Here is a 16,954-nt window from a genome sequence, read left to right as displayed (position 1 = left end):
ACTGTCCACTTCAGCCTGTGTCACAGCGGGATGATTTACAATACAATAACAGTGACTGTGTTGATACTGATAACACACACAAATGTATAAAATAAATTCAATAGTAATCTTACCAGAAAACAGAGTTAGTAGAAAACAGAGTTCCAGTTAAAGCTGTGGTAGAAGAGAGTGTGTTCAATAATGCACCCATCTGGTCTGTATAGCTGACACATGGCACCGTTTGTTTTCATTTTAGCCATGTGGAACTAACCGCACTCTGCCAACAGGCTTATATAACCCACCACTTCCACTTTCAGTAACTAGAACCCCCTTGACTCCACCATTCAAGATCAGCCAACACAAAACACAGTCGTCATAGATTTGAACGTGCAATGCTGCCCTGGCAATGCCAAGAACCTGTCATGTTGACAATGAATGTTAGCTGAGAGAATTTCATGGTAATAGAGTATTTAATAAAATACTAGAATATGGTTGATCATGGACCAAGAGTGTTTAAGTGGATGAACAAAGAGACAGGCACTCAGTGGGCTACGGATATAATTTCACAGCCTGACTGCAGATGCAGTCATAAAATACCAGGAACGAATACATAGGATGCCTAGGAACGAATACATAGGATACCTAGGAACGAATACAATGTCCATCGACATTAAAATACCCGTATGTCTTGGTCATTGGAGGCAGAGTGCGCATCATCTGCTCGCTCCTTTCTTCCCATATGAGAACATTGCGTGAAAATAAGACGACTAGCCCAAGTTGCAGGTGGTGTTCATACCTAAACGTATCACAGGCAATAACTAGCTTAGACCACAATAAATAAAAAGCATACGGGTGATAACTGACTATACAGAGAAGAATACAACTTTGAAGTTGAAGCTTTTTTCGCAAGGAGGTGTAAACAATTAATAAGCAAATTAGCTATTATGCTAACCTTCTCATGGCGACTTTTCCTGCCTCTCCAACTAACCAGATAACTGCATTTCAAGATGAAGACACAAACCTTTCTACGACGTTTGATGACAATTAATTTGGTGGGAAAGAGACAGCCGTTGGTGTTGACGCTCGCTTGTTACATTTGTTTCCAGCCTGTCTGCACACCGCAGTGTGATCTCGCCTCTCCGCTACATTGTATCATGTGACGTTGCCACTTCATCAAAGGAACCTCCCCTTACTTGAGTCTGAGGCACATTCAGAAGGACAAAACTTTATTGAAGACAAATCTATTTTCAGTAAATCATGATAGGCTACATCTTTGTACAGTGTCCTGGGAAAAATCTAATTCGATTTTGGAATGACCAATAAAAGGCATGATGAAGAACTATATATAGATTCAAAACAGAAGTCAATGACATTAGAAAAATCAGGCTACAGAATATAATCAAGATATGAGTCTATGCCATGATTGAACTGATACAAATACACTTACATGGATAAAGCGTCCGTAGATTATTATTATAATTATCATTATTATTATAAAAGTTATCTGTCTCAAATAAAAATGGCTTCACTCTTGTGGTTGAGGGATGCTGTACAGTAGCTCAGTCAGGCCTGTGATGAATCCTAGCTAAATCCTGTAGGAAGGCTAAATCCTTTTTTAAAGTCTATCTTTGCAACATCTTGGCTCCAGTAAGGCATGGTCCAGCATTATGTTCCTGCCATGCATAGACAGTCATTATTACAATAATTTCAAATGTTATCATATGTCATTATCTGAGCATATCACCGGTTATTACCATTACAAACTGGGTGGTTTGAGCCCTGAATGCTGATTGGCTGAAAGCCTTGGTATATCACAGTATGACAAAACATGTATTTTCACTTCTCTAATTACATTGCTAACCAGTTTATAATAGAAATAAGGAACCTCGGGGGTTTGTGATATATTGCCAATATACCAGTATACTCCACGTTGTGTCCGTGCATAAGAATAGCCCTTAGCTGTGGTATATTGGACATATATCACACCCCCTCGGGCCTTATTGATTGATGCGTTCTTCTTCTTCAGTTCACAGTTAGATTAAGCTGTACTACCATCATGTGGCCACAATTTGCAGTCGCAGCTTTCACATTTGTGTGGTCTCTATTCTCTTAAAAGAAAATGTACTATCTAGAGCAGTGTTTCCCAACCCTGGTCCTCGCGTACCCCCAACAGTAACCCTGGAGCAGCACACCTCATTCAACTCATTGAGGGCTTGATGATTAGTTGACCTGCTTCAACTAGGGTCTTCGTGGTGGGCATCGGCGGACTGGCCGTCAGATTTCTGTTTTGCTTTGTGGCTGCGTTCACTATGTGCTTTACGGCTAACGTCCTCAAGATCAAACCGCTCTTTGTCTACATGTACACTTACCCGGCCTACCTGGTGGCTGAGCTGTTCTCCATCTCCAGCATCATGGTGGGAGTGTGTTAACACACACATATACACTGAGTGTTCAAAACATTATGAACACCTAGCTCTTTCCATGACATAGACTGACCAGGTGAATGCTATGATCCCTTGTTGATGTCACTTGTTAATGTGTGTGTGTATGTGTGTGTGTGCTCATATACTCTACACACAGCTCCATTCCTTCTGTGTTCTCGCTCTCTTCCAGGTGTGTGAGTCTTGACTCAAATCGTTAACCCTTTCCGTACCGTTCCCTTCAACATGGCCTGCGAGGGGCCATCTGCTTTGCCCTAGTCTTTGCCTTGCCAGACAACATCCAGCAAAATATTTGATTTGTTACTGCATCCATCACCACCATCATATTAACTGTCTTCGTCCAGGTATGGAATTTGATCATGGCAGCCTGTGCATATATAATGCTAGTCCATTCAGAACACTGCGGTGCACAAAAACAAGTTGATGCAAATATGATATGAAGAGGATTTCAGTTGTGTGACTTCTGACCTTTCACACAGGATATCGGCAACTGGCCCTTGATGGAATTAGTGCACATTCTAATGACCAATCGCAACATAAACACCATTAATGTCAAGGTATACATCAGGGAAGGTAGAGCGCTAGCTAGCTGGATAACCATCAATCATTTTGTTTAGATAGTTAATCCAAGGCGTTGTTATCTTCTACCCTTCCATGCCCATTCAGACTGGGGCCGCTGAGGTCAAGTATATTATGTCTCTCTGAGTTCTAGTTCTAGTGTCTTATGTCTGTCTGAGTTCTAGTTCTAGTATCTTATGTCTCTCTGAGTTCTAGTTCTAGTACCTTATGTCTCTCTGAAATGTATTTCCAGTACCTTATGTCCTAGGTCTAGTATGTCTCTCTAAATTCCAGTTCTAGTATCTTATGTCTCCCTGAGTTCTAGTTCTAGTATCTTATGTCTTTCTGAGGTCAAGTATCTTATATCTCTCTGAGTTCTAGTTCTAGTATCTTATATCTCTCTGAGTTCTAGTATCTTATGTCTCTCTAAGTTCTAGTTCTAGTATCGTATGTCTCTCTGAGGTCTAGTATCTTATGTCTCCCTGTAATGGTTTTCCTCCTCTTCGTCTGAAGAGGAGAGGCGAGAAGGATCGGAGGACCAATATGCAGTGTGGTAAGTGTCCATGGTTTTTTATTAAACACATAAACTGAACACTCCATACAAAACAATAAAGGTAACGTGAATAACGAAAACCGAAAACAGTACCGGCTGGTGCATAGACACAAAGACAGGAAACAATCACCCACAAAACAACAGTGAAACCCAGAAAAACCCAGAAAAACAACCTCGACACACAAAACATAGAATGCCCACCCAACTCACGTCCTGACCAACTAAAAGAAGCAATTAACACAAATACTAGGGTCAGAACGTGACACTCCCTGAGTTCTAGTTCTAGTATCTTAAATCTCTCTGAGTTCTAGTTCTAGTGTCTTATGTCTTTCTGAGGTCTAGTATCTTATATCTCTCTGAGTTATATGTTCTAGTATCATATGTCTCTCTGAGGTCTAGTATCTTATATCTCTCTGAGTTCTAGTTCTAGTATCTTATGTCTCTCTGAGTTCTATGTTCTAGTATCTTATGTCTCTGAGGTCTAGTTCTAGTGGCACGCCCTGACCTTAGAGATCCTTTTTATGTCTCTATTTTGATTTGGGCAGGGCATGAGTTGGGGTGGGCATTCTATGTTTTTGTGTTCTACGTTTTCTATTTCTGTGTGTTTGTCCGGGTGTGGTTCTCAATCAGAGGCAGCTGTCTATCATTGTCTCTGATTGAGAACCATACTTAGGTAGCCTTTTCCCACCTGTGTCTTGTGGGTAGTTGTTTCCTGTTTTTGTGTCTGCACCAGACAGAACTGTTTCAGTTTCGTTCGTTCTCTTTGTTGTTTTGTTATTTAGTGTTCAGTTCAAATAAAATCACGAACACGTACCACGCTTCACCTTGGTCCTCTTCTTCAAACAGCCGTTACAGAACTACCCACCACCAAAGGACCAAGCAGCGTGGCCAGGAGGAGCAGGGATCCTGGGCCTGGGAGAAGAAAGAACGGAGGACATCGTGGACATGGGAGGAGGTGATGGCAGGGGTCAAGACCCTGCCATGGAGACAAGCTGAAGTAGTGAGGGAGGAAAAACTTCGCTACCAAGAGTCACGGCATTGAAGCAGACACGAGAGGCAGCCCCCAAATTATTATTTTTTGGGGGGGCTGCACACGGGGAGTGTGGCAGAGTCAGGATTCAGACCTGAGCCAACTCCCCGTGCTTACTGTAAGGAGCCGAGGATGGAACCAGAGCCAGTCGTGGTGAAATTGGAGTGGAGCGAAGGGAGCGAAGCAGAGACCGTGAAGGAGTTGGAGATTGGAGGAGAGAGTAATGATATAGTTGCTGTGTTGGTGCATGAGGCACGACATCCGCCCGACAGAGCATGTCCTGGATTTGATGTCACCTGAGTCAGCTCTCCATACTCGTCCTGAGGTGCGTGCTAGTCGTCTGGTGAAGACTGTGCCAGCCCCACGCACCAGGCCTCCTGTGCGCCTCCCCAGCCCTGCACGTCTTGTGCCAGCTTGGCGCTCCAGACCTCCAGTGCGCCTCCACAGACCGGTGAGTCCTGTACCGGCTCTAGGCACGGTTTCCCCAGTTTGCCAGGAGGACCCAGTGCGGCCTGTTCCAGCTCCCCGCACGGTTTCCCCAGTTCGCCAGGAGGACCCAGTGCCGCCTGTTCCAGCTCCCGCACGTGCCGGGCTAGAGTGGGCATTCAGCCTGGAAGAGTGGTGCCAAGGCTACGCACCAGATCTCCAGTGCTCCCCCACAGCCCGGTCTATCCTGTGCCTCCTCCACGGACCAGGCCTCCAGTAGGTCTCCACAGCCTGGTGAGTCCTGTGCCTGCCTCCTGTCCGGAGCTGCCAGAGTCGCCCTCCTGTCCGGAGCTGCCAGAGTCGCCCTCCTGTCCGGAGCTGCCAGAGTCGCCCTCCTGTCCGGAGCTGCCAGAGTCGCCCTCCTGTCCGGAGCTGCCAGAGTCGCCCTCCTGTCCGGAGCTGCCAGAGTCACCCTACTGTCCGGGGCCCGCTGCCACGTACCCCAGTCCGGGGTCCCGCACCAGAGCCGCCACGGCGGATAGATGCCCTCCCAGACCCTCCCCTATAGGTTTAGGTTCTGCGGCCGGAGTCCGCACCTTTGGGGGGGGGGGGGGGGGGGGGGGGGTTCTGTCACGCCCTGAACTTAGAGATCCTTTTTATGTCTCTATTTTGGTTTGGTCAGGGCGTGAGTTCTGGGCATTCTATGTTTTTGTGTTCTATGTTTTCTATTTCTGTGTGTTTGGCCGGGTGTGGTTCTCTGAATTCTAGTTCTAGTATCTTATGTCTCTCTGACTTCTAGTTCTAGTATCTTATGTCTCTCTGACTTCTAGTATCTTATGTCTCTCTATATTCCAGTTCTTGTATCTTATGTCTCAATGAGTTCAAGTTCTAGTATCTTATGTCTCTCTGAGGTCTAGTTGTAGTGTCTTATATCTCCCTGAGTTCTAGTTCTAGTTTCTTATGTCTCTCTGAGTTCTAGTATCTTATGGCTCTCTGAGGTCTAGTATCTTAAGTCTCTCTAAATTCCAGTTCTTGTATCTTATGTCTTTCTGAGGACTAGTATCTTATGTCTGTCTGAGTTCTAGTATCTTATGATTCTCTGAGGTCTAGTTCTACTATCTTATGTCTCTCTCAGTTCCAGTTTTAGTATCGTATGCCTGTCTGTTCTAGTTCTAGTATCTTATGATTCTCTGAGGTCTAGTTCTACTATCTTATGTCTCTCTGAAATGTATAACCAGTACCTTATGTCTATCTTAGGTCTAGTATGTCTCTCTATATTCCAGTTCTAGTATCTTATGTCTCTTTGACTTCTAGTTCTAGTATCTAATGTCTCTCTGAGGTCTAGTATCTTGTATCTCTCTGAGGTCTAGTATCTTGTATCTCTCTGAGGTCTAGTATCTTGTATCTCTCTGAGGTCTAGTATCTTGTATCTCTCTGAGGTCTTGTATCTTGTATCTCTCTGAGGTCTAGTATCTTGTATCTCTCTGAGGTCTAGTATCTTGTATCTCTCTGAGGTCTAGTATCTTGTATCTCTCTGAGGTCCAGTATCTTGTATCTCTCTGAGTTCTAGTATCTTGTATCTCTCTGAGTTCTAGTATCTTGTATCTCTCTGAGTTCTAGTATCTTGTATCTCTCTGAGTTCTAGTATCTTATGTCACTCTGTGGTCTAGAATATTATGTCTCTGAGTTCTAGTTCTAGTATCTTATGTCTCTGAGTTCTAGTATCTTATGTCTCTGAGGTCTAGTATCTTGTATCTCTCTGAGGTCTAGTATCTTGTATCTCTCTGAGGTCCAGTATCTTGTATCTCTCTGAGTTCTAGTATCTTGTATCTCTCTGAGTTCTAGTATCTTGTATCTCTCTGAGTTCTAGTATCTTGTATCTCTCTGAGTTCTAGTATCTTATGTCACTCTGTGGTCTAGAATATTATGTCTCTCTGAGTTCTAGTTCTAGTATCTTATGTCTCTGAGTTCTAGTATCTTATGTCTCTGAGTTCTAGTATCTTATGTCTCTGAGGTCTAGTATCTTGTATCTCTCTGAGGTCTAGTATCTTGTATCTCTCTGAGGTCTAGTATCTTGTATCTCTCTGAGGTCTAGTATCTTGTATCTCTCTGAGGTCTAGTATCTTGTATCTCTCTGAGTTCTAGTATCTTATGTCACTCTGTGGTCTAGAATATTATGTCTCTCTGAGTTCTAGTTTTAGTATCTTATGTCTCTCTGAGTTCTAGTTCTAGTATCTTATGTCTCTCTGAGGTCTAGTATCTTATGTCTCTCTGAGATCTAGTTCTCGTATCTTATGTCTCTCTGAGTTCTAGTTCTAGGATCTTATGTCTCTCTGACTTCTAGTTCTAGTGTCTTATGTCTCTCTGAGTTCTAGTATATTATGTCTCCCTGAATTCTAGTTCTAGTATCTTATGTCTCTGAGGTCTAGTTGTAGTGTCTTATGTTTGAGTTTATTGAGTTGATTTTATTTTTACAGGGACAGTGCACATTAATCAACGTTTCAGTAAATGTGCTGGTTTTAGCCAGCCGGCTAATTTTCATCAGACAAAATTCATAAATGCAACAAAGAGTTTCCACACCTCACAAGCTACAGACAACAGGCAACATGGAAAGCGGCAATACACAGCTAGGGATTATGATCACAAATCTGATTGACCTTTAGCCATGTATTCATACATTTTGTGAAAGTGTGATAGGTGGTGCAGTTGTGTGTCTGATGGCAGTGTATTCCAGACATGGGAAGCTCTCACAGAGAAAGCGGATTTACTAAAGGTGCTTTTCCTTAAGGGAACTATAGTCACCTCTCATGGCAGACCTTGTGGATCTGCTGCCATATGTTTGGGTTTTCTGTTTAACAAAAATACTGAGTGGAGGGGGAGCCAGGCCATTTAGGATCTTGAAAACAAGACATGCGTTGGTGTATTGCACAAGATTTTCCCAACTCAGGAGCTCATGCTTTCTGAGGATGTAACAGTGATGATGGCTATTAGGCTTCCTATCAAGTAGACAGACTGAATAGGTTTTAATGTTGTACAGCAAGCTTATGCCCAACTAGTCAAGCAGTATGTTAAGTGGGGGAGTATCATAGATTTTAAATACAGTTTTGATACCTCTGTAGTCAAACAATTTCGTATAAATCGGAAATTAGCTAGGTTGAATTTGGTTATCTGAATGACCTTTTTCACATGATTTTTTAAAAGAGATATTGGAATCAAGTAGGATGCCAAGGTACTTAAAATCCGATACCACCTGGAGCTTCACCCCTGACACATAGACCTGGTTCAGTAGCATCTGTTGCCCTCTTTGTGAAGAACATGCAAACATTTGGACCATTACAGTAGTGAGTTATTGTGCAGCTTGTTGTTTTCTCTTCGCATGCACATATATCACTGTATCATCTGCATACATTTGAACTTCAGACCCAGTACAGACAGAAGGCAGATAATTCATGTACAGGCTGAACAGGAGGGGCCCCAGTATTGACCCTTGGGGCACGCCCACATCATAGCTAAGAGTGGGCGACAGCTCATTGCTCACTCTGACACACTGAGTTCTGCCTTCAAGGTATGATTTCATCCATCTCAAGGCATCGGGGGAAAAGTTGACAGTTTTGTGATGAGAATCTCATGGTTAACAGTATCAAAAGCCTTCCTTAGGTTCAGAAACACAGCCCCAACAATGCTCCCTTTGTCCATCTTGGACTGGAGGGCGACACTGGAGGCTCTGGACTTGAGGGCGTCGCTGGAGGGTCCAGCCTGGAGGACAACTCTGGAGGGAGGAGACAGCCTGGTGGGCCCTGTGGCAGCCCCACGCACCAGGCTGTCTCCTCCCTCCAGAGTGGGGAGACCTATAGGAGGCATGGTGCGTAGAGGAGGCACCGGATGAACCGGAATGTGGGGGAGCACTGGAGCTCTGGTGCGCAGCCTTGGCACCACTCCTCCAGGCTGAATGCCCACTTTAGCCCAGCCCCTCCAGAGTGCAGGCACAGGTCGAACCGGGCTGTGGGGGAGCACTGGAGATCTGGTGCTTACCACTCGCATCTCTCCACTTGGTTCAATGTCCACTTTAGCCCGGCACGGGCGGAGTGCAGGCATAGGACGAACTAAGCATTCCCAGCGCACCGGAGACACAGTGCGCAGAGCCGGCACTGGATGCCCACTCTCGCATGGCACTTGCGGGGGGCTGGCATATAGTGCTCCGGGCTATGAGCGCGCACTGGAGACACGCGCTTTACCACATAACATGCTGCTTCCGGTAAGCACGGGGAGTTGGCTCAGGTCTACCGCCTGACTCCGCCAATCTCCCCATGTGCCCCCCACAAAAAAATTGCCTCTCGTGCCTGCTGCGCTGCCTTGCCTCATATCGCCGCCTCTCAGCTTTAGCTGCCTCCAGCTCCTTTTTCGGGTGGCAATATTCCCGTCTGTCTCCAGGGTCCCTTTCCGTCCAATATTTCCTCCCATGTCCAGGAGTCCTGAACCCTCTGCTTCTCCATACCACGCTGCTTGATCTGTTGGTGGTGGGTAGTTCTGTTAAGGGTGTCGTCGTCTGAAGAGGAGGAATAATCGGACCAAAGCGTAGCGTGGTAAGTGTTCATGCTTTTTTATTTAAACTGAACACTAATAACAAAATAACAAAGAGAATTAACTAAACCGAAACAGTCCTGTAAGGTGCAGAAAACACTAAACAGAAAATAACTACCCACAAAGCATAGGTGGAGAAAAACTACCTAAGTATGGTTCCCAATCAGAGACAACGATCGTCAGCTGTCCCTGATTGAGAAACATACCAGGCCAAAACAAAGAAATACAAAACATAGAAAAAAGGAACATAGAATGCCCACCCAAATCACACCCTGACCAAACCAAAATAGAGACAGAGAGATTTTTATAAGTTCAGGGCGTGACAGTTGGTAGTTATGGAAAATATGGTCAAATCCATAACATCTGATCAATAAACATAATAATAATAATTATGAAATAGATAATACAGATCCTAATCTAACATTTTCAGGTAGTGAAAGTGACCTGTCTGGACTCTTCTATAACATGCCATTTGCTTCCAAAATACAGATTTGCTAAAAAAAAAGTGCACTTTTTCCTTTAAGATGAACAATTTATAGAAGGAATGAGGATGTTTATTGATAAATAAATATTTCTCTCTCTCTCAGAATGTGGCCAAGTCCTCTCTACTCTCCAGAGAACAGTCCCCCTCCCCTGGGGTGGACTATATCGATGAGTAGGGTGGGCCTGGAGGTTGGCGTCTGGGGTAGGGTCATCAGTTCACCAGAGCCAGGAAAGCTCCAGACCCTGCATCACTTCATAGACTCTCTGAGAAGGATGACCCTGGTCTCAGGGACCAGGAGCCTGGTTAAGAGGTTGTGGATACTCCTCTTCTGCTTCCACCTCCCAGGCTGGGTCCCACCAGGACATCACAAAGGCAGCGACACAGAACCCCCTCCTAAGGCAACCCACCCCGTGAGAACCAAAGAACCGGAGGAGGAAGACTGGGGCAATGTAGGCCAGGAGAAGGAAGAGCAGGCATTTATAAAACCACATTAAAACATCTCTAAATATCTTTGTATTAATATTTTTTTTTTTTGTCTAATGGGTATGTTAATATGAACAAATATTGGATATTTAAGATATTCAGTGCCTTCAGAAAGTATTCACACCTCTTAACTTTTTTCACATTCTGTTGTTTTTGTTGCCTGAGTTTAAAATGGATTATATTGAGATTTTGTGTCACTGTAATAACCAATATTGTCAAAGTGGAATTAGGTTGCATGTACTCACTCTGTGTGCAATAATAGTGTTTAACATGAATGACTACCTCATCTCTGTACCCGACACATACAATTATCTGTAAGGTCCCTCAGTTGAGCAGTGAATTTCAAACACAGACGCCTCGCAAAGAAGGGAACCTTTTGGTAGATGGGTAAAAAATTTAAAAAGCAGTCATTGAATATCAAATCCAATTTTATTTGTCACTTGCACTGAATACAACAGGTGTAGAACTTACCATGAAATGCTTACTTACAAGCCCCTGGTGAAGTTATTAATTACACTTTGAATGGTATAGCAATACAACCAGTCACTACAAAGATCCAGGAGTCTTTCCTACCTCAGTTGCCATAGACGAAGGAAACCGCTCAGAGGCCAATAGTGACTTTAAAACAGTTAGTTTAATGGCTGTGATAGGAGAAAACTGAGGATGGATCAACAACATTGTAGTTACTCCACAATACTAACCTAATTGACAAAGTGAAAAGGAGGAAGCCTGTGTGTGCTGCTTTCCAACAGACACTGGGAGACAAATTCACCTTTCATCAGGACAATAACCTTAAACACAAATATACACTGGAGTTGCTTACCAAGATGACGTTGAACGTTCCTGAGTGGCCTATATACAGTTTTGACTTAAATCGTCTTGAAAATCTATGACATAACTTGCAAATGAATCTGTAGCAATAATCCACAACCAACTTGACAGAGCTTGAATACTTTCAAAAGACAAAATATTGTACAATCCAGGTTTGCAAAGCTCTTAGATTCTTAACCTGAAAGAAAGCTGTAATCGCTGCCAAAGGTGATTCTATCATGTATTGACTCAGGAGTGTGAACTCTTATGTTAATTAGTTATTTCTGTAAAACATTTTTAATACATTTAAAATAACTTCTAAAAACATGTTACTTATGGGGTATTGTGTGTGAGAAAAAATATCTATATAATCCATTTTGAATTCAGGCTGCAACACAACAAAATGTGGAATAAATCAAGGGGTGTGAATACTTCCCGAAGGCTGTTTTTCCTGTTTTGAAAAAAAACCTGCTTTATTAGACATCTGTTCATTTAGTTGAATTTTGGGGACAAAAGCAGTGGCTGCGACACTCAGATAGAGGGTTCCATCAGAGGTCTGAGTACCAGACGGTACACTCAGATAGAGGGTTCCATCAGAGGTCTGAGTACCAGACGGTACACTCAGATAGAGGGTTCCATCAGAGGTCTGAGTACAGACGGTACACTCAGATAGAGGGTTCCATCAGAGGTCTGAGTGCCAGACGGTACACTCAGATAGAGGGTTCCATCAGAGGTCTGAGTACCAGACGGTACACTCAGATTGAGGGTTCCATCAGAGGTCTGAGTGCCAGACGGTACACTCAGATAGAGGGTTCCATCAGAGGTCTGAGTACCAGACGGTACACTCAGATTGAGGGTTCCATCAGAGGTCTGAGTGCCAGACGGTACACTCAGATAGAGGGTTCCATCAGAGGTCTGAGTACCAGACGGTACACTCAGATAGAGGGTTCCATCAGAGGTCTGAGTGCCAGACGGTACACTCAGATAGAGGGTTCCATCAGAGGTCTGAGTACCAGACGGTACACTCAGATTGAGGGTTCCATCAGAGGTCTGAGTGCCAGACGGTACACTCAGATAGAGGGTTCCATCAGAGGTCTGAGTGCCAGACGGTACACTCAGATAGAGGGTTCCATCAGAGGTCTGAGTGCCAGACGGTACACTCAGATAGAGGGTTCCATCAGAGGTCTGAGTGCCAGACGGTACACTCAGATAGAGGGTTCCATCAGAGGTCTGAGTGCCAGACGGTACACTCAGATAGAGGGTTCCATCAGAGGTCTGAGTGCCAGACGGTACACTCAGATAGAGGGTTCCATCAGAGGTCTGAGTGCCAGACGGTACACTCAGATAGAGGGTTCCATCAGAGGTCTGAGTGCCAGACGGTACACTCAGATAGAGGGTTCCATCAGAGGTCTGAGTGCCAGACGGTACACTCAGATAGAGGGTTCCATCAGAGGTCTGAGTGCCAGACGGTACACTCAGATAGAGGGTTCCATCAGAGGTCTGAGTGCCAGACGGTACACTCAGATAGAGGGTTCCATCAGAGGTCTGAGTACCAGACGGTACACTCAGATAGAGGGTTCCATCAGAGGTCTGAGTGCCAGACGGTACACTCAGATAGAGGGTTCCATCAGAGGTCTGAGTACCAGACGGTACACTCAGATAGAGGGTTCCATCAGAGGTCTGAGTACCAGACGGTACACTCAGATAGAGGGATCCATCAGAGGTCTGAGTACCAGACGGTACACTCAGATAGAGGGTTCCATCAGAGGTCTGAGTGCCAGACGGTACACTACAACACACACACTTCTATTTTTATGTGTGTAAAAACATTGCAACAGTATCCCTGGAAGAGTCACACGCATGACGACAGTGATTATTTTTATACCTCTCACGCACGCACGCACACACACACACACTCACAGGTCTCTCCACAACATCTGATTGGTGAGTGGGAGTTGCTGGGAATAGATGAAGCATAAATAACCAGCTCCTGTTTAGAAGCCTCCATGTCAAACACGATACTTCTTATTGGGATGGTCATTGGACGGTTATATTTGCTCTGCCCCTGGACACACCCCTATGACAAAGTATTTGAGGATTAACTAATGGAAATCAAGGTGGATAGATCTGCTACAGTACGTAGGATATTATCTGGTTCCTTCCCTGTCCTGCTATTGGTGGGGACGAAGCCGATAGACGAATCGACATACTGGAGGACAGACAAACATCCGAACAGAGAAACAGTGACGCATAAAGGCAGACGGACATATGGACAGACTGAACCACCAGACACACCGATAGACTGACAAATCTTCACAATTCACTGACCGACTGAAGACAGATAGGCCTCACTAGTGTCATGTCTCCTGCTGAGAGGCTGAGTGTGCTCCTCTTCCTAGCTGGGTTCTTCGGGGGCTTGGGGGCCCTGTCCCTGATGCTCTCCTTTGGGACAGACTACTGGCTGCTGGCCTTGGAGACCTGTGGTCCTGGGGGGGCATCAGAGACCTGGGAGGCTGGGGCCCTCAGACCTGGGGAGGGGGAGATGGAGGATCAGGACACTGTGACATTCTTCCACCAGGGCTTCTTCTGGAGGTGCTCCTTCCGTGGGAGGAGAGAGGAGAACATGATGTGGCACTTCTGGATCAGTAAGTAGGAGAGTTATTTTCACCTATTTATGAAATAGAAATACTGTAGCAGACAATACATTCATTGATGAATGACAAGAAGGACCTGAACTGTAATATAATGAACTAAAAAAATATAACATACATTTTTTTCCAAAGCCAATCAACCACACCAAAAGGTCTGTGTGCCTACCTACCTCTTCCCATTTTATGCTTCTGAGCAAAGCACGGATTACCAGGCACCTGACGCTGCAGTCTACAGGGCCTTCTGGAGCATCTTCCTTCTAGTGGGCGTGGTCACTCTTATTATTGGTGGGTTTGTCATCATCTGTGCCTCTCCATTGGCCAGCCACAGGCTCTACAAAGTAGGCGGGGCACTCTTGCTCACTGGAGGTGAGTTATCGGTTGTGTTCCTCTGCTCAGACATTGCTGACGCATGCCAAATCTTACAATGCCTGGAGAGGTATTTTTACATATCAGCAAACCACATCATATGTTATAGAAATCTGGTGCCAGAAGGCATAGTCGATGATGTAGTGCGCAACCATTGGTTGATGCATGCATTGTCTGATCAGAGCAGGGGAACACGATCTTCATGAGTTTTTAGCTATGGTTGGGTCCACTCAACTTTACATGAAGCTCAAAGTTCAATTTGGAGCAGTGGCGATTTTACCATCTGTTTTACATGAATTACACTATAACGGTGACAAACGTTGCCCACACAGGGTGCCTACATAAAGCTGTCCCAACAGCAGAGTCCCAACAGCAGTCCCAAGACTTTACCACTGCTACACCTGGCTATCAGCTGAGCCTTGTCTGGCAGTGAAACAGTTCATTCAGCCACATTTACTTTCTTTAAAAAAACATAGCTGATATGGCTGACTTGTTTTAACAAATGTGGTTTCTACTGACAATTGAGATGTACAAATTATGGCAGAACGGGATATGAGGCAATCCGTAATTTCGGACGTAGTCAAATGCACAACAGAATTTGTTGTTTTTACAGTATTCTCCCTGTACACCAAGTCAAAAAGTATAGGATAAATCTAAGGGGCATATATTCAGACAATGAAAGCTCTTTTAAAACTCAATGATAACATTTCTCTAAAACAGGCGTATCCTTTTAAGCTTGGAAAAGAGACCCTTAAACCCAGACTTGGGACCATACAGCCACTCCACTGAATAGCAGGCTAGTGGTTGCTTTGCAATGCTTGCACTTAGCCACTGATTCTTCCAAACCCCTCATTGTTGAATTTGCAATTTCCAACTTGTTGTGTAATGTCCAATGGCCGATGAGCACCGGTACATTTTATCTATCATTTCTCTTCATTATTTCTCTTCATATGACAATGATTTAAAAACATGTGCCAGTAGATTTCTGACTTGATTCATGATGATGACTGCTAGCTTGATAGCCAAGATCTTGAAAGTATGATGTTGACATGATCAGTCCAATCAAAGCTGCCATCGATATAACGTGATTTGACGTCATTTTATCTGTGGCCAATGACCTTGATCCTTCTTGGATGGGCACTTCTAATGTAACTCTATGGCAGCACCCAAGGGGCTTGAATTTTTTAGCTCTGCCCTTAGATTTGGCGGTGACGTAGTGTCCCCACGAGTGACAGAACACTGAGCCAATCATGACACAACTAGAGAACATTACCAACCCCTACGCTCCATATTTTCCGCTGGTTGCCCCACCACCACAGAAAGCACTGAGCTAGGCTGAAACACCTGCATTTTGGAGCTGCCTTACTCAAGAAAGCAAAAGATTTTGTGTGCGGCTTAATTTACATTATTATATATATATTTTAAAATTGTTTGCAAACTGATATGTGACACGTATTAATGCAAAAATAACACGTCAAACAGGCATCCCCACCTGCCCTGAATGACGGGTTGCCACTAATCAGGAGACACATTTATGTTCTATTAACTTTTATTGAATGTTTCCCTCTCCCTCCCCCCCTTCCTCCCCCTCTCCCTCTCCTCTCTCCCTCCCCCTCTTCCTCCCCCTCTCCCTCTCCTCTCTCCAGGTCTATGTCTCCTGGTTGTAATAATGATGTATGTAGTCTGGACCCAGGTACTGGACACTCTGGAGGACTACGCTGCCCGGCAACAACACTCCTCTCAGTGTCCAACAGTCTACCACCTCAGCGTCCAATACGGCCTCTCCTTCCTGTTTGCTCCCGTCTCCGTCTTCTTCTCCCTGCTGGCAGCACTGCTCTTCATCCTGATTGGACGAACAGTGCGGAGGTGCCATCACAAAGTGCCAATGTAGTGACTGAGGGGGGAAACAGCCAGAGAGGAAGTTGGGAATGAAAAGTGACTCCAGTGCCATAAAGGCCCAGACCTCCATGTTCAGTCTATAACAAGAGCCAGTAGTGACTGACACCATGATCAAGTCTTTGGCTCTCACAGAGTAATATAGATGGACCATATTAAATACATTTGGAATAATCAACTGTGATTAGCTCTGAATAAAAAGGCTACAGTCTCATTGGGAGTTGTGACTACATTTAATTCCACTGATTTTTTGCAACCAGTTCTGGACTCTATCAGACAGTCCAGTCATTGAGGGTAATGAATTAGATTGTCATTATCTATTGGGATAATCATGACGGACGGGACAGCGGAATCCTAATCAACTGCAACACATCTGAATGGAAATACAGCTGGGTTCCACGACCACCACTAGAGAGCAGTGCTGCTTTAACAGTAGTAAAGTAGGAAAAGATACAACACTGTTTACAGTATTCCTAACCCAAATACTTCAAGCCATCTCAGAGAGCTTCTATAGTTTCGATGGGAACAGACGTATCCCAGCCAACGTGAAGTTGCATCATTCATATTTCATTACAGCAGAGGGATTAAAAAGTTGAAAGAGGAAATGGTGAGATAATTTATTCAATTGCCTTTTTTTTGGACCAAACAAAAGATAATATATGTTGAGTTTTTTTCCTTCTTCTGTACAGTACGGTT

The 16,954-nt window shown here is 44.4% G+C and overlaps 2 protein-coding genes across 15 annotated transcripts in view; one reads left to right on the top strand and one right to left on the bottom strand.

The window, feature by feature from the left end:
• Positions 1-1,144, bottom strand: part of LOC109882097 (inositol polyphosphate-4-phosphatase type I A-like) — a 43,151-nt gene extending 42,007 nt beyond the window's left edge. For 7 of the 14 annotated variants that reach the window (XM_031792684.1, XM_031792688.1, XM_031792693.1 and 4 more), the window contains exon 1: positions 1,001-1,144. The gene's annotated coding sequence lies outside the window, so the exon portion shown is untranslated. The remainder of the gene's footprint in view (positions 1-1,000) is intronic. The other 7 variants (XM_031792695.1, XM_031792697.1, XM_031792696.1 and 4 more) reach the window with 2 other exon arrangements.
• Positions 1,145-13,448: 12,304 nt separating this feature from the next.
• Positions 13,449-16,472, top strand: LOC109882099 (transmembrane protein 182). The gene is made up of 3 exons (XM_031792683.1): positions 13,449-13,990; positions 14,129-14,362; positions 16,009-16,472. Exons 1-3 carry the CDS (start codon positions 13,705-13,707, stop codon positions 16,251-16,253), a joined length of 765 nt encoding a protein of 254 aa, XP_031648543.1. The 5' UTR covers positions 13,449-13,704; the 3' UTR covers positions 16,254-16,472.
• The last annotated feature ends 482 nt before the right edge of the window (positions 16,473-16,954 follow it).

This window comes from Oncorhynchus kisutch, linkage group LG16 (assembly GCF_002021735.2).
Source record: "Oncorhynchus kisutch isolate 150728-3 linkage group LG16, Okis_V2, whole genome shotgun sequence".
Lineage (NCBI taxonomy): Eukaryota > Metazoa > Chordata > Actinopteri > Salmoniformes > Salmonidae > Oncorhynchus > Oncorhynchus kisutch.
The sequence above is the reverse complement of the archived record's forward strand: the minus strand, read 5'-3'. Positions and strand labels throughout refer to the sequence as shown.

Coding starts and splice junctions, on each gene's coding strand:
- LOC109882099 (XM_031792683.1), top strand. CDS start 13,705: ATGTCTCCTGCTGAGAGGCTGAGTGTGCTCCTCTTCCTAGCTGGGTTC. Junction 13,991..14,128: donor GATGTGGCACTTCTGGATCA/GTAAGTAGGAGA, acceptor TTTTTTCCAAAG/CCAATCAACCACACCAAAAG. Junction 14,363..16,008: donor GGCACTCTTGCTCACTGGAG/GTGAGTTATCGG, acceptor TCCTCTCTCCAG/GTCTATGTCTCCTGGTTGTA.